Source organism: Electrophorus electricus, chromosome 7, assembly GCF_013358815.1.
Source record: "Electrophorus electricus isolate fEleEle1 chromosome 7, fEleEle1.pri, whole genome shotgun sequence".
NCBI lineage: Eukaryota > Metazoa > Chordata > Actinopteri > Gymnotiformes > Gymnotidae > Electrophorus > Electrophorus electricus.
In genome coordinates this window covers 24,797,540-24,823,519 of record NC_049541.1, presented here as the reverse complement: position 1 = coordinate 24,823,519, position 25,980 = coordinate 24,797,540, and the positions used below count along the sequence as shown (strand labels likewise).

General features: G+C 48.5%; 1 protein-coding gene across 1 annotated transcript; it reads right to left on the bottom strand.

Annotated features, from left to right (window-relative positions):
- Positions 1 to 1,445: 1,445 nt before the first annotated feature.
- On the bottom strand, positions 1,446 to 25,980 carry cdh6 (cadherin 6). The gene is made up of 12 exons (XM_035528341.1): positions 25,912 to 25,980; positions 16,318 to 16,668; positions 14,122 to 14,416; positions 13,683 to 13,802; positions 12,375 to 12,548; positions 11,664 to 11,857; positions 11,320 to 11,570; positions 8,867 to 9,003; positions 7,506 to 7,627; positions 6,094 to 6,211; positions 5,709 to 5,960; positions 1,446 to 3,752 (listed from the first exon to the last, which is right to left on the bottom strand). Exons 2-12 carry the CDS (start codon positions 16,537 to 16,539, stop codon positions 3,244 to 3,246), a joined length of 2,394 nt encoding a protein of 797 aa, XP_035384234.1. The 5' UTR covers positions 16,540 to 16,668; positions 25,912 to 25,980; the 3' UTR covers positions 1,446 to 3,243.

Genomic DNA, 25,980 nt, shown 5'->3' with positions numbered 1-25,980 from the left:
TGGTTACTTCTGCCTCACTCAAACACAGCCCGGGTCTCCCACATGGAAGTGGCCTTTTATAAAACAGATTTAGTATTGAATCTCGGAACCATCCGGGCTATTAGGAGTCAGTATAATAGTTTCACACTGTGAAGAAGAATCGTTGGAAAAATGACTTTTTTAAAGGAGCAATGTCATTTTTTCCACAGTGATTCAGAAATCTTATTCATCACCTCTTAATCTGCACTTTATAGAAAAATATAAAAATAATAATCACTAAATATAATTATATTTAGTGTGATTAATAGTCATCAATATTGTTTGCAACTTTATGTCGGTAGTAATGACTGCTGTTTAAAAAAGAATTCAAACTGTGAGTGAACAGGATGTTGAAATGCAGTTCTTGGGAGTATATTTATTTATTTATTTATGCTAAAAAGCTAATTTCTGTCATTGTTGCATAATGTACTTTGCATCAACTCAGTAAAAATAGTGTATTAGTTTTTAAAACAGTTTAAAAAAAAAGAGAAGAAAGTTAGTAATTGACTCAGGACCCTTCAGCACGAGTTAAGAGTTCTGCTCCGAAATGTCTTCCTCAGAGTACACCACAGGCACTGCTTTCTTTGTGAAACCTCCAGCCCCCTGTCGCTCAGTCCCGGCCTTCAAATCCCAAACCTGGTCCGGGTTTTTGCAATTTCCGAGCAATTAGCTCAGCAGGCTGGTCACTCTGTCAGCCAAGTCGTGTGTAAAGGCAGGATAGCAAATCTACAGGAAAGGGCCCCTTGAGGGAGGCTTGAGTGTGAGGGCTCCAGCTGATGACTCAAATCAAGGGCAGTGGAGTTGGGAGATGCTTTGCCTCCGAATCACACGGCGTTCCTCGGACCACAGGCAGCATGCCCTCAAATTAAGCCCTTAATACATTTGTACAGAAAGCCAGGCGGTTGCCATGCGAAGCCGGTGCCACCATACATATTTGCTGTGCGCTCGCCATGTCGGGGGCGATTGAGTTAAAATGGGCGTCGTGTGAAATGTCACCATCTGCCTCGCGACGGCTGATCCCCCGATCAATTTAAACCCGAATCCCCCTTCCCCGCGCCTCAAATCCAGTAGCAAGCACCGAGATCTCAATTATAGATTGGTCTAATTAGCTGACATTCTGTGACAGGCAGCCGGCCCGGGCGAAGCTTCCAGTGGCGGCCATGGAAATCAGACCCGTGGAGAATCATGTTTCAGTCATATCGAGGAGTGATAGCGGGTTGATGCCGAGGCCATACAAACCTAAGCTGTTTTCAATCATACACCCAAGTTTAATGATTAATCCATCCTGCAGACACTGGAAACGCGCGACCTGATTAGTTGGGTTTGGTCAGGCGGCTCACGGTGACCTCGGTTTAGTGCAGGTGCTTTAATTTCTCGACGGCCTACTGAACATGCGTCTCAGCAAAAATGAACTTATCTCACAGACGTTCTGTAAAAAGAGAACATTTATTGTAATGAAAGTAATCCATTTGTACATCGTATGAACTGCAATGGATTCACTTTTTAAAGTTGCACACCTCCAAAACACATTTAAAATGGTAATATTGGACAAACATATTTCAAGAATATTTAGTCATTATGTTATGTAATATAAATATTTAGTACAAAATATCACAAGATTTAAAGCAAAGTAGTACATGGACATCGCCTAGTTTCCCAATCCACTGCAACAATGCACTGTTTCATAGAACCACGTTTTTACAAGTTAGCGTCATTTTTACATCACTGACAAAGCACAGGAATATTGGATGTAAAATCTGTATGCTGCGCACGCCTAAAACACAAATATTTACCTGCCCTTGCACTGCTGCAAGCCCAGTTCAATCATATGTATATTTTCATCTTTTCATCCCCCTCGATAACTGAGGTGGTGGATGCAATTCCAGACTCATTTTGCGGCTGGCAGAGAGGGCAAAATAACAGGGCGGTGATTTATTTTAACATCCCGGTCATACCTCACCGTCAGACTGCTGTGATTATCATTCACAGAGGGGATGAATCACCTGTGTTTCATTACTTACAATGGCGGCCGATAGTTTCTTTGAAGAGCAGAGGATTGGCAGAGGAACAAATTTATTAGAGAGCATAGGTGTGGAAAACACTCCTAGCTTTTTGACCTTGTCTTTCATAAATTAAATGCATGGCAACCATATGCATCTCCAAACCTTTATCCTACTGTTTTGGCAGAGCATACTGTATCTGATGGTTTTTTTTTTCTTTTGCTTAGATATTTGAATAAGATAAGTTAGTTCCACTTGTCTGAGCAGTAAAAGTGGGAGAAAAAAACGTATGGATGTTTGGTTTCGGCACAAGTCATTAGGTGAGCACGTAAATATGTTTGTCTTGCGAGGGGGGGATACAAATTTGGAACAGTTCAGGCAGACATGTGCCAAAATGCAGCATAAATCCAAGTAAACCACATTTAGTGCTTATAATGAGTAGATGATTGGATGCTTCTGGCATTTTTTCCAGTGGATGATGAAAACCAGCACCAATCATCAACTACCCCCCCCCCAATAAAAATTCTTGAAGCACGGTCTGCTCTTGAAGCACTATGTACGAACAGATTTAAAAAAAGTAAAAAATGAGCACATGATTGACGTTAAAGAGCTAAACTGTGATCTCAAACACACAGCCGCTAACACTTATATAGAGAAGTTTGTGAGCTGCTTGCCACACGCCGCGGCCTGGTGGAGAGGAGACCACATCGCTTTCGTGTTACTTCCAGACACGCTCGTGGAGATGTCGGTAAAGCTTTGGTGGCAGCTCGCTAGCCAATTCACTTCACGCTGGCTTCCAAAGGCTTTTCAAGTGATGCGACCTCTCGCCGCTGCTAAACTGCTTTCGGCAGCGTTTCTCAGGACGGAGTTCTGAAAACGTATAGTGGGCGTTTTCTAAAGGACATTGGCAGCAATACGAAAAGTAACATGGCCGAGGAGCGTGGCGCGCTTTGCCAATAAAAGTCGGATTATCCAAAAAATATGCCACACAGCGATAACCTTCCTCCCAGAGAATTACGCGCAGAGGAGGAGCCGACGCAAGTCCACGTGGAGTTCTCTTGCACTCCTTAATGCTTTAGCCTTGCAGAGTAAACGGTCAACAGACTGGTCCCGCGGGGTGACTGCCTGTGTGTCGGACAGAGTTGGGGTCTGAAGACAAGGGCACTTTGTTAGTGTGGAGCTCCGTCTGCACGCTCCGCGCTCGGGGGATGGCGCCACGGCTCTGTTAGGAGTCCCAGTCATCGTCGTCCCCCCCGTACATGTCGGCCAGCTTGCGGAAGCGCGGACCCCACTCGCTGAGGTAGTTGTAGTCGTGGGCTCCGTTGGACGAGGCCGAGCCCAACGAGCTGAGCGACTCGGCCACAGAGCCACTACCCTCGTAGGCGTATGTGGCCAGGGAATCGTAGGGCGGCGCCGCGGGACTTCCGTCGTGCTCCTGCACTCGCTGGCTGATGAAGTCCCGCACGTCACCATCATCCCGGGCCGGCGCAGCGGCCCGTCGCGTGACGGCCGGCGCATACAGCGGCTCCGAGGGGAGGATGTCTCGCCGCAGTTTGCTGCACTCCTCCATGGCCTCCGGGTGGCGCAGTGCGCCGATGTCGAAGGCCTGCGTGTCCTCCTCGCCACCGCCCTCGTCGTTGTAGCTGACCACGTTGTCTCGCACGTCCTCCTTGGACATGATCAGGGGCTCCTTTTTCTTTTGGCGCTTCATCGCGGCGAACAACACCACGATCACTGGGGAGAGAGCGAGAAGCTTGTGGTTATTGCGGCAGATAACAGGCGAGCACCAAGGAGAAGAATGCGGACCCGCGGCGGGGTTTTCCCACTTCACCGACTTCTGCATCGTTCCTTTTTTGAAGCCACAGTGGTCAGTCTCCTGCACAGGCTGCCCAGTTAACCGGCCCTGATTAGGAGAAAAAGCCCCTGGAATTACATTCGAACGCTAGATCTGAATACCAGTGGTGTCGAGAAAGAGACAGACACGGACGACAAGGGGAAAAAAAAAAAAAAACGGAACGTGGAGGGTTTCGGGAGAGAGGAGATTTAATCTTTCCTCGCAGCTTCGGAACAGGCAGGCACTGTGCGTGGCAACAATTCAACAATTTCAACAATTATGCCCTCCGTGTGCACGATGGCCTGTCACCTGGGCTGGAGAACCGGTAAAGAGTAAAGAGGCAGGTAGTGCTACCGCATGCGCCTTTAGTAAGGGGCACCGCACAGACGCATAAAATAGGGCTTATTTAATATCGCTGAGAATGAGCTGACTGAGTATCCAAAGGGCTGGGGCACACTTCCCTGCTAAGAGCGGTCTGATTAAACGTAGGCACAAGTGCTTTCAACAATTGGCAAAAATTTTGCTCCGCAATGCAAAGCGATAATATTGCACTTTTTTGTTGAATTAATTTAAGACGGATTTAATTTTGAAATCTAGTCATTGTTCTTCGGAGTCCTGATTCAAGGGCTAACAATGAGCATACGAATCACATGGACCGTTTAGGCGTGCGAGATCTTCTCTCCCCCTGTTCACATTTTGCATTCAGGCCAGATGTGCACGTTTCCGACCACCGGAAAAGTAATTAATCTAATGCGCGAGCAGAGAGAGGCGCAGACTGACGGGCAGGAAGCACCGTCTCCCTGAAGGGAAACTGAAGGATGGATGAGTACTCAGACACGGCACCAACAGATCTGGAGACAGAGAGAGCGAGCAATGATCAGACTGCTAAAACCATAGAAACGGTGGGTTCGGCCCAAGGAGGACGTGGTATTTTGACTGGGGTTCTTATGGGAATACTTGGAGGGGGTGGGGATGGAGGGGGGATTTTTGATTACCATAGCAACAATGCAAAGCATCAGGGCTGTGCCTTCGATATGTCTCTGATGCGACAGTAGCCTTGGTGACAGCGGATCGAACGGTGCTGTGGTCATCGTATTTCAGGATCATTTTTAGCTATGTTTAGCTTCACAAGCAAACTAGTAAATTGCTAGATGTGTAAGAACCCCTCATTTATTTCCTTATCTGTAGATCAGATGACCTCATACTAGTTATCTGCCAAACTCATTAACTGCTTCTTTATTTACTATGCACCTTATCTCTTAATTAATGAGTCTGTTCTCACTGCCTGCGGTCGTTTATAGAATGAAGTTGAGTGATTTCTTCACTAGATGTAAAAAAAAAAAATGTTACCTGTAATTTGCAAGTCCATGGGCATGATTAAAACCATTTACCTAACAATTATTAGTTTTGCACAGAAAGGCGATGGCCTTGTCAGTCCATTTCCACTGACGTAAAGCATGCGCCTGGGTCTATACCAGTGGTCAGAGCCCTCTTCCTGCAGAGTTCAGTTCCTGTCTGCATCTAACGCAAGGTCTGCCTACATCAAACATCTGATCCAACCAATCAAGGTCTGGAGAAAGTACGGATTAGCAGGATGAGGTGTGTGCGATCAGGGGCAGGGCTAAAGAAAGACCACGAGGAAAAGTGCTGATCGACACCAGTAGTCGGATGGTTCTGCATTCATAACCTTTGGCTACACTTAGATTATATTTCAATTTCATAAGATTAAATAGCAGGCAGGTTGTCCAAACGATTAACTTTGCCATATGATACCAATTGTTGGCGAAAGTGTCGGTACACTGGGGCTAAACTCTGGCCGGAGGGGTTGGGGTTGTGCGGCGTGCCGGGCCACTCACGGAGAAGAATGAGGATGCAGAGCAGGATGGCCACGAGCGCCCCGGTGCTGAGGCCTGCTGCTCCCCCCAGGGCTTCTGCGCCGCATGCCTCCATGTTGCCACTGTGGTCGCACGTGCACACGCGCACCGTCAGCGTGCCCGTGCTGCTGCGCATGGGGAAGGTGGCATCCGAGATCACCACGGCGACTGCGTGCGCACTCTGCTGTGTCCGCCGGAAGCCTGTGCGGCGGGTGAGGATGCTGGCGGTGTTGTCTGTGGAAGAGGAGGTGGGCAGACAGGGCAAACTGAAGCGGGTACAGGCTGTAAGCCGAGTAGGCGGGGCTAAGTGTGCAAAGCCGAGGGGGCGGAGCCACTGTAGGGTGATTGTCCTGGACAGGCCACTCACCGTCATTGTCTCGCACAGAGAAGTTGGCCCTCACGGAGCTCTCTGGCGCCAGGCTGAAGTAGAATCGGTGTCCCCCTGGCGGCTCATCCGGATCCACTGCGGTTATTGTTTGGATTTTCTGACACAAACCATCGACAAACATTTTCTTTACGCATGGAGCAGCACGCACACACTTACACAGACACACACACACACATTCTATTCAGCTACTTGCTGAGTTTAGTCAAATGGTTTGGGGGGAAAAAAAAAATAAAATAAATATATATATATATATATATATATATATATATATATATATATATATATATATATATATATATATAAAATTTGTGTCTATATATATATATATATATATATATATACAAAAAGTAAACACAAATAGAGTATGATGAGTCAGGACAATAGTTTTTTCCCACAAAAGTAAACAAATCAGAAAATGCAGTGAAATATTCAGTCTCAACTCCTACAATCTCAACTCCTACAACTGCTCACACGCGCATACACTTGCACAGTGAGTTCATCAGGAAGGAGTAGACAGCTCGGCGACAGAGCTCAGGGTTGTCTCGTGAGGCCACCAAGGGCGATTCGAGGTTAAACGTCTCGCTGCGGGCCACATCAGCAGAAAGCTGGGTCTAAAATTGAATCAGCAGTCCTCCGGTGCTAGGCGGGTTTCTGCCTGTTGGGCATAGCAACTGGCCTGGCTCCTGCCACCACTGGCTTGCTTACCTTCCCCTAGGTGGTACGGCTAGCCTGATCAGTGGGAAGAAAAACATGCGCGCGCACTCCCATGCATGCGGTGGGCCCTAATCAGCTTCCATTTTATGCACAAGCAAAATGCATGATGCTGTGTTCAATCATTACCATCAAATGACTGTTTAATTACATAATTTTTCATTTTAGCCAGACTTGAAGTCTGAATCAGCTGTGGCGCGTCTGGGCGACTGGTAGGAATAATGGCACAGTGAAAAGTGCATTTGCAGGTCTCTTGGTGGAGGAGTGTTTCTGGGGGCCGTTGCCCAGTGGACGGGTCAGCGAGCCATGTGATGATGGACAGCAGGTATGGCGTGCGATGTCAGGCACCGGAGGAGAGGTGGACAGTTATTATAAAGTGCCTGTGGTAAGTGACAGCCTCTGTCATCTACCGTGACACATAATCTCATCAGGCATGACAAAAAAAGGACCCGGTGTCTAATCCGCAGAGGAGAAATACTCATCACTGATCTTTGTCATCACCTGAGGGGGGCACAGAGTCCCACAGAGGTCACACAGTGTTCCAACACTCGCGCCTGCTTTAGGCTGACACGCTGGCCCAGTGGCCAACGGGTTGAGGTGATCCAGTTCCTGCCAATCTTGCACCAAAATTGACACGTTCACCAAAAAAAGCTTAACTGTCTATTTGGGTGGCCCTTTACCTGACCGGCCTTGCCGTTTTCGCACACAAAGGTCTCGTAAACGGAGGCCAGCGTGGGGGCGTTATCGTTGACGTCCAGTACGCGGATGTACACGGGCACTCTGCTCGTCTGCTGGGGGTTGTCTGCCGGAAACAGAAGGGAGTCCTTTAGAATGCGGCACGCCAAATTGGCAGTGCATGGGAACGTCAGGCACAGGCCAGTTAAAACAAGCTTGACGGCCAGACAGTATTTGCACTGCAAATAAGTTGTAATTTCGTTTTGTATATAAAGGAGACAGAGTCAAATATTTTAAAAATGTAAACCTGCAGTTAGGATCATGTTGCTAGCACTAACATGCAGTTTTTTTTCAAGCTAAGATGACAATAGACTCCAGATACTCTAAGCAATATTCAATAAATTCACTTGCTTGACATAATACAGTTAACTAGCTCAGGAAATAATATATGTGCACGTTGCATAGAAAAACTCCCATTTATCATATAACAACACTAATAAGCGAATTAGCAAACTCTTAAAAGGGAAGGCCAGCTAGCAGGTATGCTGTCATTTCTCTGTGCTGCTGAACAGCAACGTTTGGGAAAGGCTTCCCTTGAATACCAAGTTAAAACACCACCTTAAACATTCTTCCAAGATCGTGGGTTCCTAAGACCTCCGCATTCCCTGAACTACAGTGAAGATAATGGCCGGCAAACTTAATATTCCCAGTCACCACGGGGTCAGACTAGAGATGCAGCGCGCCCCGAGGAAGGCTAGCGTCAGAGGATTCGAGCTTCTGTCTCACCCCATCGTGAAATAAACGTGATTGAACGCTGAGTGTCAAGTGTGAGCACCACTCTCTTCAATATTACCATACGGACAGTGAAATAAACTTGTTGTTTTGCTTGCTCAAAATAACATTATACGAGCACAAAGCTCAAAGCCTATGCATCTACTGTGATTATACTAAAAATATTGAATGGTCATGTCATATCATATCATCTCATACGATACTACAGCTCAATAAGTAACAGCAACTAAACATCAAAACCATTATTGAAATCCAACATGCAACTAAGTAACGTAACTGGATTGTATCATGCGATATTATGTCTTAAGTGACAGATCATTCTAATGGCAAAGGATCTAGTCAGTCAGTAGTGTGTTTCTTCGGTGTTCAGTACTTTGGTATAAACTCCAAAAGATCCTTGTTCAGATCTTGACTCACAACCAGCTACGGCTTTGGGTCCGGGCCAGAACTTATGGCTGACTTTGGGCCAGGCTGGAGCCAGATACCCCGCTTTTTCATCTTCTGAGACATGGATTAGGGCAGAGAAATCTTGAAATGAACATCAAGGTGGGACCTGAGTGTGTGCGTGACTTACTGAATTCCGCCGCGATCACAGAGATGTTATGCCATGCAAGGTCCTCTCGGTCGAGAGGTTTCTGCAGGAATATAGACCCGTTCCCGGAATGCACGTTAAAGATCCGGTCCACGTCTGTGTGCCGATCGATTGTGTACCTGGAAACGACACCTTTCACTGAATCAATACTCTTAACTATGGAGTGATGTAGCCATGGTGGTGCATGTGAAATGAACAATCAGGCTTCGTGTTGAATTCCCCCGTGTTAAACGAACAACTGCGAAGTTGAATTAACTCCTCCAGTGCTCATTTAAATTCCGCTTGGCACGAACACAGCTGACGTTGATTCATTGCGGGAGATTTTCACCGGGCTTAGGGAGAGCTGGTTAGAGCCGGCTCGACCATACGGTGACAAAGCCAGGGCGTGGTGACCGTGCCCACCTTTGGACCCGTGCCGTCTGGGATGCAAACGTGCATTCAGATGCAACTCGGCATGGCAGAGCATGCGTTTACCCTTCGGAATCGCTGTTGCTCGGCCCTCTCCTTCGTGCTCCTCGGGGAGCACACCTGTCTGCTCCACCCGTCCAGCGTGTCCCTCGCATCCCTCCACCCTTATCCGGGGTCACGCCAGAACACGCATCTGCGCTCCGCTTAGGTCGGGGCTCTCGCATGCATGCCCCGATCGCCTGACTGAGGAGCCTGCTCACGTATGCACGGTTACCATCCTGAGTGCCCATCTCAGTCACAGTGCCCTCTGTCATACTGGCTCTTTGGTTGGGTGGGCAGAACACGTTTGCCCACCTGGGGTTTAAAGCCAGGCCTGTCTGATGATCTGCTCGCTATGCATACTGAAGTTCCACATACTGAAGTAAAAGCAACAAATAAATAACCCAACTTTAGTAAAAATGTGGCAGGTCGATGAAGTCCTGATACTTCCAGAACTGTACTATACTTACTCAGATAAAACAGTATCTAGGAACACAGGAAGTTAAGTTTGTTAGGCGATGTTCTTTTGATGATATTTTTGGTCTCACATAAACCCACGTAGCACCAACATGAGAACATAATGAACCTCCCCACCACCACCAGTAACAAGTAAAAAGCAGATTGCCTTTCTCCCAAATATATAGGAGTATGACGTAATGTGCTATATTACAATACTCCAAAAAGTAAAAATTAATCAGGATTGTAGTTAAATACTTTAATTACGGAGCAATCACACAGCAATCATATATTAATCACGTTAAGGCTCTGAGAATCAGTGAAACAAACACACACACACACGCACGTACGCACACACACACACACGCACGCACGCATGCACGCACACACTTGCACACACGTGCGCAAACACAGAGGCTGAAGGCCACTCATGCCCTGTGCCCAATTGTTCTCATCTCAGCAGGCGCTCACAATATTGCTCCTTCAGACTCAATCATTCAGGGGGACTGCTCAATTTGCTAATTATCGTCCTGATCTCCGGCAGGGACATGGCTCCCGTGTATGCCCACCCGCCCTGGTGCCTTTCTGATAATTACAAGCCCCCGAGTCCCACTCTCTGTCTGCCAAGGCGCTTTAATTGCGCTTCCGCGCTTTGCACTTATTTACCGCCGTCTCCGGAGGCGAGGAAGACGAAGGGCTCGTTTATTGGAGCGGCGAGCCCGCATCGCCTTCGTCGTTGGCCAGCACTGGACAGCGATAATATCCTCGTTTATTCTTATAAAGGAAGCCTATTACGATTATCTCGACGAGTGCCTGCAATCAAGGGACCTTTCGATTTGAAGTAGCGCGCGGCACGGGCACGCTGTCGGGCGACTGTGACAGGCTGCGGGGCGCAAAGTGAAGCTGTGCAGGCAGAGGTCTCGGGATCGATGAGGACGGATGCTTGCGCACGCTGCTGAGTCAACACTCACATTAATGCACACGAGATTACTGTGAAAATGCTGCATGTAGATAACATTCATCTCACAGAAAACAGCAGACATAAATAATAATAGCAATAACAATAATGATAATAATTATAATTAGCCAGCTATTATTATTCTGCATGTACACTTCAAAAGATTCCATAAAGAGGTTAAAGTACTGACATGGTTGTGAAAGTCGCAGAGGAGATCACGTTCTCAAATCAGGTGGAGTACGCAACTGAAACAAACTAACCAATTTTTGTGATGCTTGTATGTATTAATGACCAAAATGTAAAAAAAACAAAAACAAACAACAACAAAAAAAAACTGATTTGGGATTAGGTCTTCTCTGGTAACACAACTGATGTTCTACATCAGCAGTTTTACTTTAAAACGCTTGACAAATATGACCCATTGTGTTTGTATTGTATTTGCCAAAACACACAGAGCTCAAAATGATTTGACAGTATCTCAGGTCACTGAGACCAGGGGGCTAGCACACTGCAGCTGTGGGAGGGGACCTGGGCATAGGGCCGGGCGGGGCGGTCGGAGCTTGGGGCCGCTTACTTGACGGGGACGCGGCGGATGTCTGGGTCAGCGGCGCTGACGGAGCTCACGGTGGTCCCCACGGCGGCATCCTCCTTCACCTCCAGGACGTAGCTGGGCCGCTCGAAGCGGGGCGGCTCGTCCACGTCCTCCACGCTGATGCGCACCATGGCCAGGTCCTTGGAGTCCACGCTGACGTAGCGCGGGTCCGGGTGTGTGTTGCGCACCTGCAGCTGCAGCGTGTATGACTTCTTCCGCTCGTAGTCCAGGACCTGCAGCGCGAGGGCGGGTGGTTAAGGGCCGCCCTTCTTCAATGGCCTGCAACTCCTCTAAAGGCTGGCAAAGGTTGCCATGGAGTCGCTTACCTTCTTGACGGTGAGGACTCCCTCCTGGGTTCGCCCGTCCGTGGCTATGTCGAACGCGTCCAGGCCGTCGCCGCCGACCACGGTGTAGTCCATCTCGGCATTCCTGCCGATGTCGGCGTCCAGGGCTCGCACCCGGCCCGCCACGGCCCCGGCCCCGGCCGGGGCTAGCTCAGGGACGCTGAACTGATAAACACCTGAGGGCAGAGGACCACGGGGGTGGGGGTGGGGGGGGGGGGTTAGAGGTAGGGAAAAGATATTGAGGAATAATTGGGCTATGCTTGTTCTGTCCATTGTGATCAGCATTATCACCCTGACCCGATGCGCTCTGCGGAAACCGGAATGCCAGCTTCCCCTAGTCAATGCCCCCCTGCACCCCCGCACCCTCTGTGATCCCGAGCACACCCATCATGCGTTCTGATGCTTGTATTAATCAAAATGTACCAAAAAGTAATAAATTGATATTGGATTGAATCCCATATCTGTACCACTAGCGTTGTCCTATATCAGCAGGTTCACTAAAATGACCCATTGTGTTTGATTTGTGCTGGGTTTGCTAAAACACAGAGCCAGCGATTGATCAAAATGATTTAGCAGTATCTGCGTGACTCCTTAATCACTCGTTTAGAAAAGCACATACGGACAGAAAATAGGTAAACTAAAGCAAGACTAAAGAGCCTTCGCAAAACCCCAGTGTGTGTTGTGCGGACTTACTCTGGGAGAACTGGGGGGGGTTGTCGTTGACATCGGTCAGGGTGATGTTGACCGTGGTGATGCCCGTTAGGCCTCCCCGCTGGCCCGCCATGTCCTTGGCCTCGATCACCACCTGGTATTGCTCCCTCTGCTCCCGGTCCATATCTGATGGCCCCAGCGCTGTCCGGATGATACCTGTGGGGAACACACACGGTTTGGGGGATTTTCAGTTATTTTCTGGTTATTCTTTGGAGGTGCGGCATGCACTGTGTAAGTCGTGGTTGCTGATGGAGGATGCGGCGAGCGATGCGATGCTGAACACTGTGTGCTACCGAGACGGATTAAAGCCGTGTCTGTTCTAGCTGAGGCTGGTGACTGAAGGCCCACGGTGCTCCTTGGGGACGTAGTGGCAGACGTTTCCATAGCAGCTGCCAGAACGGCGCAGCGCTCTCGGGTACGGGGTGGTACCAAGCATCGGCGCAGCCCCGGCGTGGGCGAGTTTAACCCAGCGGCAGGATAAAGGCATATAAAGCACAAGCGGGCTTCCTTCAGACCCGCCGCTTTGGACCCGGCTCTCGGAAATAGACGGGAGACAGATGATGGTGTTCTGCTTCAGCTAGCACTCGCCTCCTCTCTGAAAAACCTCTTTGTTATGTGGCGGGCAAAAAACTAGCACTCATGGCGAATGCAGAAAATGTAAGGGCGCGGGCGACCGGCTGTAAAGGTACCACAGGCGTGGACGGTGCGTCTGAACCGTGCACGTCCACAGGAGCACAGGAAAAGCCAAGCGAAGCCGATAACTCCTGCGCTGAATCACGCGTGCATTACTGTTGTTCTCAATGCCGCTAACTCTTGTCAGATTAACCGCGGATCCTGATGAACGTGTGTGCCCCCCCCGGCAGCCCTAAGCTCTTCTAGGACGGCTATGCGATCCTCTACATCGTCATTTGTGTCACATCCTGGCTAACCTGTATCGGTGTTAAACCGCGCGCTAATCTGCCACGCAAGCTTTTGGGCCGAGATTTTGCCTTTGTTTAAAAAAAAAAAAAAAAAGGACCCCACTGGAGATGTTCCAGGGTGCACATTAGCATGATTAAACAAGCGGCGCAAGTCTGCTGGCCTCCGGTGCTCGCGCGTTGCGGGACGTAATGACTGCCTTTTGCGTTGCTGAACTACTGTCGTTCTCTCGTTCTTGCCATCTTTAATTGTCTCTCCTTGTGTTTCACCGTCTCTGCGCGTCTGCGTTGCCTGTGTCGCGTGCGCTGTTTATCTTTCTCTGTGTTCTTCAGTCTGTTAATGGTATAATGGCACAGCTGCGGATGCCCTGACCTGTGTTGGGCTCCACTGAGAAGTATGGGTGGCCCTGGCTAATGCTGTACACCAGTTTGGCACTCATCCCGAACATCTCGTCGTCGGCGTCGTGGGCTGTGACCTGAGTAACTGAAGTGCCTGAAAAAAGAGAAATCGCAGAAAGTAAGTGATTTTACCCAAACAAACAACTCCAGTGCAGATGTCACTACCTGTCATAGATGCAGTGTGTTTGTACATAAACATTAACAGCACATAAATTACACTTAATGACTTGTTCCTTTGTTGTGGTTCAACAAAAGGAAGACAAGGCTGTGTCAGGTAGGTTACAAGGAGTGAACAGAAATATAATTAGAATATAGACTCAAAATATTCTCTGACATGAGAAGCAGTAAATCTGTTTGCAAATATAAACTGTATCTGCTGCATATAAACACGTCCGTGGCGGGAAGGGCCATACCGATATGTGACCTCTCGGGCACACTGGCCATGTAAACCTCCTTCTCGAACTTGGGCTCATTGTCATTGATGTCGTGGAGCTTGACGATGAACTCCGTCTCGGGTTCCAGGGGGACGCCATTCCTCTTGTCGACCGCCTGGGCCCGGAGTATGTAGGACGCCTTCTCCTCGCGGTCCAGGCTGCGCGTGGCATGCAGGTCGCCCGAGGTGGCGTCAATCACAAATATCGTGCCGGCTCCTTCGCCCGTGAGCACATACATCACGGTGCCGTCTCCCCGGTCCATATCGGAGTGGAGCTGGGAAAGAAAAGGCCGTTGAGGCAGTTCGTCAGACACCCTCTGCCTTTGGCATCTGCCTTTGGTTGATAACGCTCCTTAGAATGTGTATTACGTTCAGGATTCTGGAACTTGTTTCCGAGGCAGCTGTTCTTATAGGAAACAACAGAATACACTTAAATTACAAAAAAGAAAAAAGGAAGTCTGCTATCTGCGGGTACTGCAGGGCAATATGGGAAAATGAGGCTGCGGAAAATTGAAATCTGATTGCTTATCACATGAAAGTAAGGAACATCAAATATGCAATTAAGGTGAATACATATTCATTACAAAGAGAGCCATTCCCACCTGCTATCTCTGTCTGGAGCAGACTCTTTTCCCATGAATTTCATGAGCGAAATCAAACAGCGCTTTCCCTCACATCCCTAGAGAGGGGGTGTTTGAAAGCTGCCTCACCCTCCAGAGTCATGACATTCACGCCAGCAGTTTGAGAGAGGGAGCCCTTTTACTTCTGCGTGTTAAAAACCTGGACCTGATTGCTGTCAACAATGGCCTCTGAGGACAGAGAAGGAGGACTGATACTGCATTATCTCCACAGTCTGAGTGGGCCGCTCTGGTGCTCACGTTCTTTAAGTGGGTCTTCTGGCATTAATAACACTGTCATAGAATGCGTCACCCCTGCTCTTCTCGAACCGGAACGTTGTGGTGAGGGCACATTAAAAAGGCAGCATGTTGGCAAATCTGAGTGTGTGCTCAGACAGTGGTCCTTTTTGCATTGCCCTGTTCCCACTCTGGAATGGCATTCCGGTTTTCGAACGGCCCACAGCTCTGTAAGAGAAGGGGTCTTTCCCGGCTTGGAGAGGGTGCGCAATCCACCTCTCTAATCTCCTTCCTGGCGCATACTCGAGGCTGAGTCTCGTGCGGAATCTGGCCTGCCCTCACGTCACCCCCTCCACTCACCCCCCCCGAACGCCCTGCTGTGCAAAGGCCCTCAGCAAAGCAAGACAGACCCTGTGCAATGGCGCTGAAGGGTTGTTTTTAATCATGTATTCTAATCTTTGATCCTTTGTCCAGACCCCTCGTGTCGGTGAGGGCTGGAAATGCGGCGGGAAGGATTTGGCTCCTGCTGTCTCCCTGCTCCTTGTCTCCGACCTGGCAGGAGCCGGTGTGGGAGAGCGCTACTGTCTCCCTGAGCCCACGCGTTTCATCTCTCGCACCACTCGTTATTAAGGGCAGACAGCGGAGAGACAGAGGACAGAGAAAGATGATGAAACTCCCAGCGCTCTCCACCGACTTTTCATTATTCCGATCCTATCCGGAGCCGTATCAGCTCCCGTAATGAAACAAGGATACTCGCATACAGTGGGAAATACAGTATTGGCACACCGATGAAAAATTCAACGCCTTGCTATGGTAAGGCTGTACCATCTGCCATTGCTTCCGAATGTTCCCTAGATGGGGGACGCTTGCAGGAGCCTTCACATTCTTGGTGTTCTTACAAATTGGATAGTGACATTTAAAACACACCTGCACTTGATCAGGCTCGGAAAAAACTCTTCGCTTATCTTCAACCTTGTTATCAATTGCTCCCATCTGCCCATCATCAAAAATCTACCTACATAAACCACTGTAAACTGATGGAAAGGTTGAGTTGAGAGTTTTAAGGTATCAAAGCAACAACATACAGCGGTCGCAATGTACAATATATTGCAACAGGATAAAACATAATGGAGAATGCTTTATGCAACATGGTAAAGACTGACCTGTTTGACCAGAATTTTTCATATTTGCTGGGTCATATGAATTCCCTGAACCATCAAAACAACTACGGGAACGACCACCGTCTGCGCGTCCCATGAGTCTCTCAGCACATCGGCGTGAATGAGAAAAGGTGAAGGGGCCGGCTGCAGGCCATGTCCTACCTTGCCGATATACTGGTAATCCGTGCCGGTGTACTCCTCCTGCAGAAAGAACTGCTTCCACATCCAGCCCCTTCTGGAGCGCCTCAGAGTCTCCTCACCTCCTTCCGGCCTCCGCCGCCCGGTCCCCTCCTCGCCGAGCGTCCCTTCGGGAAGTGCCCGGGCGTGCGCGCTCCGGGCCGCCCATGCACACACCCATAACAGAAACATGGCCCAAGTCCTCATCCTGGCTGGCCCCACCGTCGTCCGCAACTGTCGTTGGTCCTATCTGCCCAGGTTCAAGCCTCGTCCAGTGCAGGCGGCGGCCACCTTCATAGTCCGCTTCGCTGGCGGCTGGCGGCAGGCACACGGTACCTGTAAAACCAGAGAAAGTCAATCTATAATGAAGGCCTCAGACTGGACCGGCCAACAACCGGTGGGAATCCTTTACTTTTTTTTTAATTAGAGGCTGGAGATGACAACCATCTGCTAATTAAAAGATATCGCTTGGAAAAATATGATGGCAATTGGGCCTTCGTAGAGACTTTGTAGAGACTCAGGCGCTGATATCTATATAATTGGTATCCCATAATTTAGAGAGTGCAAAATAGTGCGCTTAAGGCTCTGGTTTTGCAGAAGGCTGGTTAGCAGGAGTGTGATAACTCTGATAATCAGAAACCCCCCACCCCCACAACATACACACAAAAGCCATTAGCTTCTGACTCCAAAAAACTCTGTGCAGCAAGCCAATGGCTCTTGCAAATCTATTATCAATTAATCAATGCTAGTCCACTCTAACTGTCCTGCTTCTAAAGACCGAAACACTTACGTAGCAATCGAGTTAGGAAAAAAAAAAAAAAAAAACGCCAAAAAACCCTCATGTGGCCACAGAAATGTTTCGCGGTAATGGGGGGGACAGTTTTATCGGTGGGCAATGGGAGAACAGCGTGGTCCCACCGTGGTGACCCGTGGATTGGAAAACGTAGAGACAAAAGCATCCCGTCGCCATATAATGATCGGCAATCACCGCGCTTCCCGTGACCGCATCAATCATAAGCCCCGTCTGCTGCCCGCCGGCCAATCGCTGGCCCTCTTTATCGAGTGGATTGCAAATGTGATTGCGGTGGGTAGGCTGTGGAGGGCAGACAGCCCTCGCCGCTGTGGACCGCGTTTAAGTGCCTTTTGGATTTTGATTTACCATATTGCCAGTGACATTTGCATGCGTCGGCCCATCGATACGGGGCGAGAGAGGGTCTCCCCGTGTCTAGGAAAGGGAGGGGGGCGTCGGAGGGAGGCGACGGCGTCGGGCCACGGATTGTGCTGAAAAGGCGGTACGGTGCTGCTTGTCTGCTGCCTCAGTACGCCTGCCAATCGGCGGCATCTCTCCGCTGAGCTCTCCGTTTTGCTCAGCTTTATGAATTGGCTTAATTGAATAAGTTAACAATGGATACTGGGTAGTATTGATTCCGCTGTCAAAGCAGATGAGCTCGAATGTACCATGGGACCCCTACGATGCATATGTGTGCAATTGGCTGTGTGCATTTGTGCGTGTGTGTGTGTGTGTGTATGTGGGTAACAAAGAAAGATAAAGGAGATGCAGGCTCTCCCGTGTCGCGCAGCCCTAGTTTGTGGAGGCCGGTCTTTATGGATTTCTTGGGGTCCAAACTCCAGAGAAAGGGCTTGGTGAACACATTAGTCAAACCCAGGGAGCCATTTTGCACAACTCTATGACCTGGCAAATCCTCTGACACAGTTGTGGTGGGAGGGGCCGGGGGGGGGGGTTAGTCAGCTAGATGTTGGGATGTTTTTGTGGTACTAAACTAAGCACACAGAGAGAATCAGATCGGTCTCTAGTGCATGCTGAGTAGGTACCTGGGCTTTATGTCCTAACTACACATGCTTTGGCAAGTTACGATAACAATAAATGTATTTTCATATCCGTAACACAAGCTAATTAGTAAGGGTGGCCTATCCTGTGTCTCCACTTAGACTGCTTTTGTTTCCAGACAACTTAGCATGTCGTCTGACCTTGAGACATCAGCCGATTCATTTTTTTTGTGTGTCTTTTATAAATGCCTTGTTTTTATTCCCCCTCAAAGACACGGTCCCCTCCGTGTCTCTCGGGAACAGCCGAGAAGGGCTGGCCCAGAGAGGTTACGGGGACTGACAGGAGAGAAGAAGACAGTTGGGGTGGATGGATGTTGTGGGTGGTGGTGGTGGGGGTGGTGAAGAGCAGCGACACCTGTGGAGGACGCAGGGAATCGAGGGGGGTGCGCGCGTGCGTGCGAGAGAGAGAGTTCCACGGCGCTGCCCTCTGCGGCAGACAGCCACGCCGCTCCCCCAAGAGTCCCGTGGGGGCAATTAGGAGCGGGAGAAGGAGAATGTCAGCCACGGGTGGCGACAGGTAACGAGCCCTGCTGTGGGAGGCGCAGCGGAGGAGGGGGTGGGGGTGAGGGGGCTAGGCATGATGGGGCCGGCTAGCACCGCGCACGCTGCCTCTCAGTCTTCCCACATAATGAATAACGCGCTGGAATATCGCCCGTCAGCTAGTGCGCCGGGGCGCCATGCCTCTTAAATAGGCCAGCCGTGTTTTGTATGCCTGATCCCACGTGATAACGTGGCTTAGTTTGATGTTTGATTACCTTGTATTGATATACGGATGTTGTCCCCCCCCCCCTCCCCCCCGCCCGAAGGTTGTCATGCTGGCCACGTTGGCTAGCCCTCAAAACGAAAACGCAGGGGCTGCAGGTGGGGTCCTGTCTCATCACGCTCATGCGTCACGCACAGAGACAGGCGTGCCATGCTGGATGGCGGCCGGCCCCTCTCTCTCAATGCCGAGCGCCGGGCAAGGGGAGGATCAGGTGGAGTCAATTGACTCGGGGTGCCACGCTCGAGCAGAGCCGGGCCGATCCTGTTTCCATTCCATGGACTTGCTGGCCAGGCAGCCAATCCTGTGTCATTCCCCCAGGGCGCTGGGGGCGATCGATACGCATCGATCTGTCTGTTTGGGGGGGAAAAAGCTGTCTAGACAGCTGGGTTTAGGGATGCTAAGGTATCATTTCTACTGCGTTGCTTCTAGAGAATGGTGATTGATTTACTCACCTTGGTCATCAGTTTACCACGGTGGAACTACTGTCCATTTCCCACACCTGTTCGTACCGGCCTGCCGCCATCCCCTTCACGGTTACACCCCATCTGCAGAGGCCCGATGAAGTCGGTGGTGGTGGGGGGGACCTACTTCTGGCGGGGTCTGGGGACGCGTGTTCCCGTCGCGCTAGCGGTACATTGCTAATTCTGCGCTTATGACCACTTGTTGAAGGTGGAACGAAGCCCGGAGCGTGCGACTGCTGGTGCGCCACACTGCCAGCCCATACGAGGCGTAATCCTGTGGCCTGGTCCTGGTCTCCGAACAGACGCAAGGGTCCCACAAGTCCCCCTCCCCCGCTAATCTCCTCCACAACATGTTGTGGAGGTAATGGATTAGAATGTTTGAGATGCTCCCTCCTTCTTCTTTCTTCTTTTTTCTTTTTTTTGCTCAATGGGACGGTCACATGCGCTAATAGAATTAGTGTCAGGGAGTGTTGCCTGGGCCAGATGGGACCGCTTAATTACCCAACGCAAGAAGCCGTAATGGGGTGCGTGAATGACGCTGTGACTGTTTCTTCTGCTTGGCCTGTGAAGTGGTCTGAAAGAGCTCGCTTTTTAAAGTGCACGCCCACCGCCTGGCGAACGGAAACAAAAGAATTCCACCCTATGTGCTAAAATCCGGCGTTCCCAAAGTGCCCATTCAGGTGCGTGGCATTCATACGCGCGAGGGGCCCTACCACAGTGACTAGGGGCCAACCGCAGTCGGAGCCCGTACACTGCCATTGTCTGTCAGTGCTGTTCAAACAGGAACCGCGAAGCCCCTGTTAACCTGTGTGTGGTTGAGCGTGTGCAAGCCCACTGGTGCGCTTCCCCTGTTATCCAGAGGCTGTATTGTGGGTTGTTTGTTTGGGAATGTCTGAGTAGGGGTGGGGGGAGGTGTGGGAGACCCCCATGAGAACCGACGCTTTCGTCTCTGTGGGAGCTCTCGGGTCAGCGGCTTCCCCTCAGCACCGTGCTTCTGCGCCAGAATGCAGTTCCCCTATTGCAATGCAAATGTGCCTCTCTCTGTGTGTGTGTGTGTGTGTGTGTGTGTGTGTGTGTGTGTGTGAGAGTGCACGTTTATTTGTGTATTGCGCGCTTGCTTGTCAACTTCCACCCCACTGACAAATACGCAAATCAGGACTGCACCCTGCTAATAGAGTTGTTGACGTAGTCAAAGTCAGGGTAAACTTTTCACGGGTCATCGTTGATATTTATTGCGTGCGTTTCCCGCAGGACTTCGGCAGTCTGACAGTGCCATTAACTCATCCGAAGACTCTGACCCATCTCGGAAGTTTGGAACTTCACTTTGGTAATCACAGCAGGCCTGCACGTCAGAGTGGCATCTCCATAACTATTCCTGCGTAGGAATATACTTCAGTTTATGGGAGAGGATTTGGTTGGGGATACCTGAATGGGAAAGCTTGCACTTTAAGTAGTACCTCTGGAATAGTGAAAGTCTATAGCTCTTGTTTTTTTACACCCTTTAAGACTGTATGTGTTTTTTTTAACAAAGTAACAATGCTTTCATTTTAAAAGGTCACGCAAAGTCATCTTGATTGCAATCACAATATAGTCTGACATTTTGATTTTGTGCCTTACAGTTTAAGCTCCAGAAGAGAGAGAGAGAGAGAGAGAGAGAGAGGAAAGAAAAACATGTATCAACAAAATTAATCGATAATGGCATTTATTGACATTAACAACTAAAGAAATAGAAATAAAAACCCCAGAGCTCTACAGCTACAAATAAATGAAAGCCTATGGCAGCATTTGGGAAATTTCTAGAAATAAAATGTGCCAGGGTTGTTGGAGGCAAATCCAGAAGGGAGGTTAACAGATCTTGATTACACTGTTTTGTCCTGTTCTCCTGTCCCCCGTTCCGTGGCTCAGCCGCAGTTGTCAGGCTCTGATGTTCTGTGGGAGAGCTGAACGCGCTGATCCTGGACTTTTCGGGTTATTAGTTCGTCCTTGCCTTGCCACCTCGCGTACAAAAGAAACGCGTTTGTTCTGCCAGGGCCCGAGCTCATCCGCTGAAATAGGAGCGCGAGTGGCCCGGCCCGCCGACGCGTGTGGGTGGAGCCGTGTGACCTCCGCGCAGCTGCGCTCCCGTCTCCGCCACGGCAACCAGCCTCCGGCGGCTGTCAGTGCGCGAGGCATCTTTCTGTCGCTGATAGCAGACACGGCTTGAGGGGAACAGTTCAAGCGAAGATATACAGAGTGCTGTACCGTAAGGACCTCGTTTAACTGGGATTTCGCAGCAATAAGCACTTCCTTTCCTCTACGTTTTTTTTTTTTTGGCGAAATCTGGCCTGTTGTACGTAGGGTTCACCCGATACCCTTTGAGATTCACCACTGCACGGCACTGGGTGAGGTGTCACAGGCTTGGTGAGATTCGCTAGTCAGTCGTGCCACGTGCCGCTCATCCACTCTCAGCTTGAGCTGACTCGTGCAGTCAGAGAGAGCAATCAATTGACAGATCAAAGCCAGGAGGGAGGCAATCTTAAGATAATGCCATTAGGCTAGGCCTTTGTCAGTTGAGACTGAATGGGAAACGAACAGAACTGGAAATTTGCCTTTTCACAGCTGCAGCTTTGAGAGTAAATACTTGCATACATTCCAAACTTGGCACTGGTCTACCACAAACTTCTATATATGCAAATACGCAGTTGGCTACGTGAGATTGTTTATGTGAGATTGTTTTCATGGGGATATTTCATTACATACTTTTTTATCTTTTGCAAGAGACATGAAAAAGCTTGTTGTAATTAATATATTAGTAATTAAAATGATTCATATAATACTAAGTACAGACAAGTATATTCATTAAAACTAAAAAGAATAACTCTGGTTGCCAGAGGATTAAAGTGTGGAGAAGTCAAATATCAGTGAGATAATAAGAGATGAGATTTTTTTTTTAAATGCTGTTTTCATTACAGTACTGCAGGATAGTGTGTGTGATAAACCTATAGTCAGGCTTTTCTAACAATCCTGGCTTTGTCTGTAATGTTAAACATGGTAAGCATATGAGGACCTAGAGAGCTTGAGCTTCCTTGAGAAGAAGCGGATGGCTCGGGTAGACCCAGGAAGTCTTGGACGTCCGGAGGCGGCGTATTCGTTCGAACCCGCAGCCGCCCGGGCGGATCGCTTCAGACTCGGCTCGGCTCCTCTGCCCGGTCCCGAGCCTTTCCGCCATAAATCAAACTATCCGTGAGGAGAAAGCAGCCTCTGCCCGCCTCGGCGATCAATCTTGAGGTGACAGGATCAAGGTGCCTTCCGTGATAATTTGGCTACGGTTGGGGGTTTCCTGTTTGCCTCGTAACCTCGGGGAGGGGGCTGCGCAGGAGGAGTGAAGCCAGGCTTTTCTTCACACGCACGAAACACGTGGGATGGCTGGACCGGCTTGGCCCTTAATCGGCGACGCTGTCCGGGGGTCACGGCAATTTCCATGTAAAACCCAGCGCCTCTGAGGTCACCCGTGTCGCATGTTTGGTGACCAAATCGCGTTAAAGCTGACCGAGATGCAGAAGACTTTCTGACCTGGCTGGCTGGCACCATGACCCTCCCACTCCCTACAATCAGTATTCCTATTTGTCCAGGCTACACTATTCACAAAGAAAGCTGGCCCTACCCTTATATGTTCCAATACGCAGGCCCGGAATGGCAGAAATATTCATTATGCATTTAGAATTCCGTTTTAAGTTTGTTTTTCATCATCAATGCCATTTTTCTCCTACTCGACTGTGATCTGCCCTGTCTCTTTGCTCACCGTGCGATGTGAGCAGGATGGAGCGTGTCCAAACCCTTTGGACTCTGTGCGAGCTTTCCTGTAGGGATGCTGCAGATGAAAGGAACAGGGCCAGCCATTGTCATGTGTCTTAAAATGCAAAAATAATAGATGTGGCATCTGTTCTGTCTGTCCAAAAAAATTAGAGAGTGTTAGAGATATCCGCACCTCCTCCCCAAAAAGCAGAGCAAGAAAACAAACAAACAAACAAACAAACAAACATCCTAAGTAATGTTTTTAGTGGGAGTGTCTGGCCTGGGCCATGGGCTCTTGCAAAGATTTCAGCTTCCTGAATGAAACAAACTGCCACTTGTTTGTGAGCCCAATGATAACAACCACCCACCGCCACTCAGCAAATCCTATCATGGCCTTCTGTGAGGTGGAGAATTACTAAATATTGCCAGAAACTGATAGACAGGCAACATACAATCAGCACCCATGTTTTCAATAATATTCGGAAACACTTTTAGTCAAGCGCCATTTCCAAAAGTCACACCAACACACCGAAACCCTGGAAAATTCCGTTTGAAACTCTAGCTGTAGGAACGTCGCTGTTTCTTTGAAATGGCTGCCAGTGTGTTGGGCCACTCATTTATTGCTATCTCAAAGTGCTCTTCTTTGACATTGCAACAACCATGAAAAATTCCATTAGTGACGTAATGGCACTACACATGGCTTCATAAATCACTCTGGGGTGAAATTAATTACAGGCGTCTGCTAATCAGTGCTATCCAATTCCATCTTCTGCAGCAAACACAGCTGACTGTAGGCTATTGTCATGTCAGGTGACAACGGGCACTGATCTAATTAGCATACAAAAGTACTGGGAGCATTTGCATACAGACATTCTTTTAGCCTGGATGACTGATTCTTCCAACCGTTTGAAATAGAACAAGGAAAACTAAAGAAGTAAATACATCGGTTTGAAAATGCACACAGTTTCTATTTATTTATTTTAAAGATATGTACAATTTGCATGGTGAGGTCCTGAGCAGTTCAGGTCTCCAGAATGGCAGAGTGCTTAACATCTACATGCTATAGTCAGAAAAGTATGAACCAAGTACTGTCACATGTCATAAAAAATTAATTGAAACGTTACTCAAGGTGTCTTGTCTCTTTCATATCAAAAGTGAGTGAATGAAAGTAGATCATCTTCTTTTTATTAAATGGCCATTTTAGATTGATAAAGATCATTATGGTCAATTGTCCAAATTCAAAACATAAGTGTAAAGATCTTATGGGAGCGCTCTCTCGCTCTCTCTCTCTCTCTCTCTCCCTTACACACACACACAAACACACACACACACACACACACACACACACACACACACACACACACACACACACACAATGAGTGCAAAATCATGCATGCTTCTTTAGTCTCCAGTCAGTTATTTTACATATAAACATTTTAAAAGCTGACATGCTGGAAACAATGATATACTCGCTGCAAACCAACATTCAAAATCCCCAAGTGTTGAATTAACAGTGCTGAATGAACTTTAACCGTGTTCATTTGTGTCCAGGCGGACATTCATTATATCAACTGTAGCTGTTCTGTTCAACACTTAACATTTTGCGCTGTTTCTTTCTTCACAAGTATGTAAAGGATCACATCAGGTCTTGAGGCCCACAAATCGGACCTTCCAGTAGTTAGACGATAAAACGCAAACATGGGATAAGACATACTGTAGATACGTGACAGTAGATATGCCAAAAGTGTTCACCATAAAAAAGGGGATGATAATAATATAACGATTTGACGCACAGTATAATCTGAGGAACGTTTTATATTGCGTAACCACGAATGATCGATTCATTATCATTTACCTCTTTATTAGCCATTGACAGCTTCATCTTCAAATCGACAGGTATACTGTGCATGTGTTGTACAATTCACCGGGTGCACGAACGTTTTCTGCGTTGATTAAACAAACTTGGTCTATCATAGAATTACGACGACACAAAGGCAAGATTAGACAGATATAACTGCGAGATATTGCAGGGCCTCTCATCGATTTATAGGCCTAATTCTGTACAACTGTATCTCTGTATGAAAGGAAGACCGGGGATATGTGGGCCTCGTTACAAACGGACTAAAATGAAAGGTTGCAGCAGTTCCACAGAACTACACGGTGCATGTAACAGTGAGCCGTCGCAAATGTTATTCTTTATCATCTCTGCCAAAGGAAGAGTTACTTCCTGCCTTCGCAGTCAGCAAAAAAACTTTAAACACGCATGAAAGAAGGCATATTTACCTACATACAGCGTGTTAAATGTGGTATATGTGCAACTAAGCGACGTAAAGTGACACATCGACGTAAACTCTTAAAATGATGACTAGTTTATTTATATATTCCATAATCCCGAAAATCCAACATAGTCTCACAATATATCCTCCAGTTAGGTACCCATCATATGTCTATGTAACATAAAATTAAAACTTCCGAGGAGTAGCCAACTGCGATCAAACATAGCCGAATACAACTTATTGGTACTTTATCAGTTTAATAGACGGCGTGTTCCACAATACCTCGCAGCCCACACAGCAACAACAGCATCGCGGACGAATAAAAGTCACGTTAGGCTACGGTGAACGGTATCTCCTCCAACTGCATAGTGGATTCGGTTCTAAAGTGCAGAACTGGTTAATAATTTAGGCGCAAAACAAACAAATAAGCAGCAAAAAAAGCCCCTGTCAGACTCACCGCAGTGGCGAGCAGTCGATGGTAGTCCGGGGTTTTAGATGCGTATCCTTTGGATGCAGCGCAGAAACT

Bases quoted from the DNA above. Each gene is read 5' to 3' on its own strand.
- cdh6 (XM_035528341.1), bottom strand. From the start codon at position 16,539: ATGAGGACTTGGGCCATGTTTCTGTTATGGGTGTGTGCATGGGCGGCC. The intron at 11,571-11,663 runs GTAAGCGACTCC...CTCGCGCTGCAG, and splicing joins GAGTCCTCACCGTCAAGAAG to GTCCTGGACTACGAGCGGAA. The intron at 6,212-7,505 runs GTAAAGGGCCAC...GGTTTGTGTCAG, and splicing joins AAAACGGCAAGGCCGGTCAG to AAAATCCAAACAATAACCGC.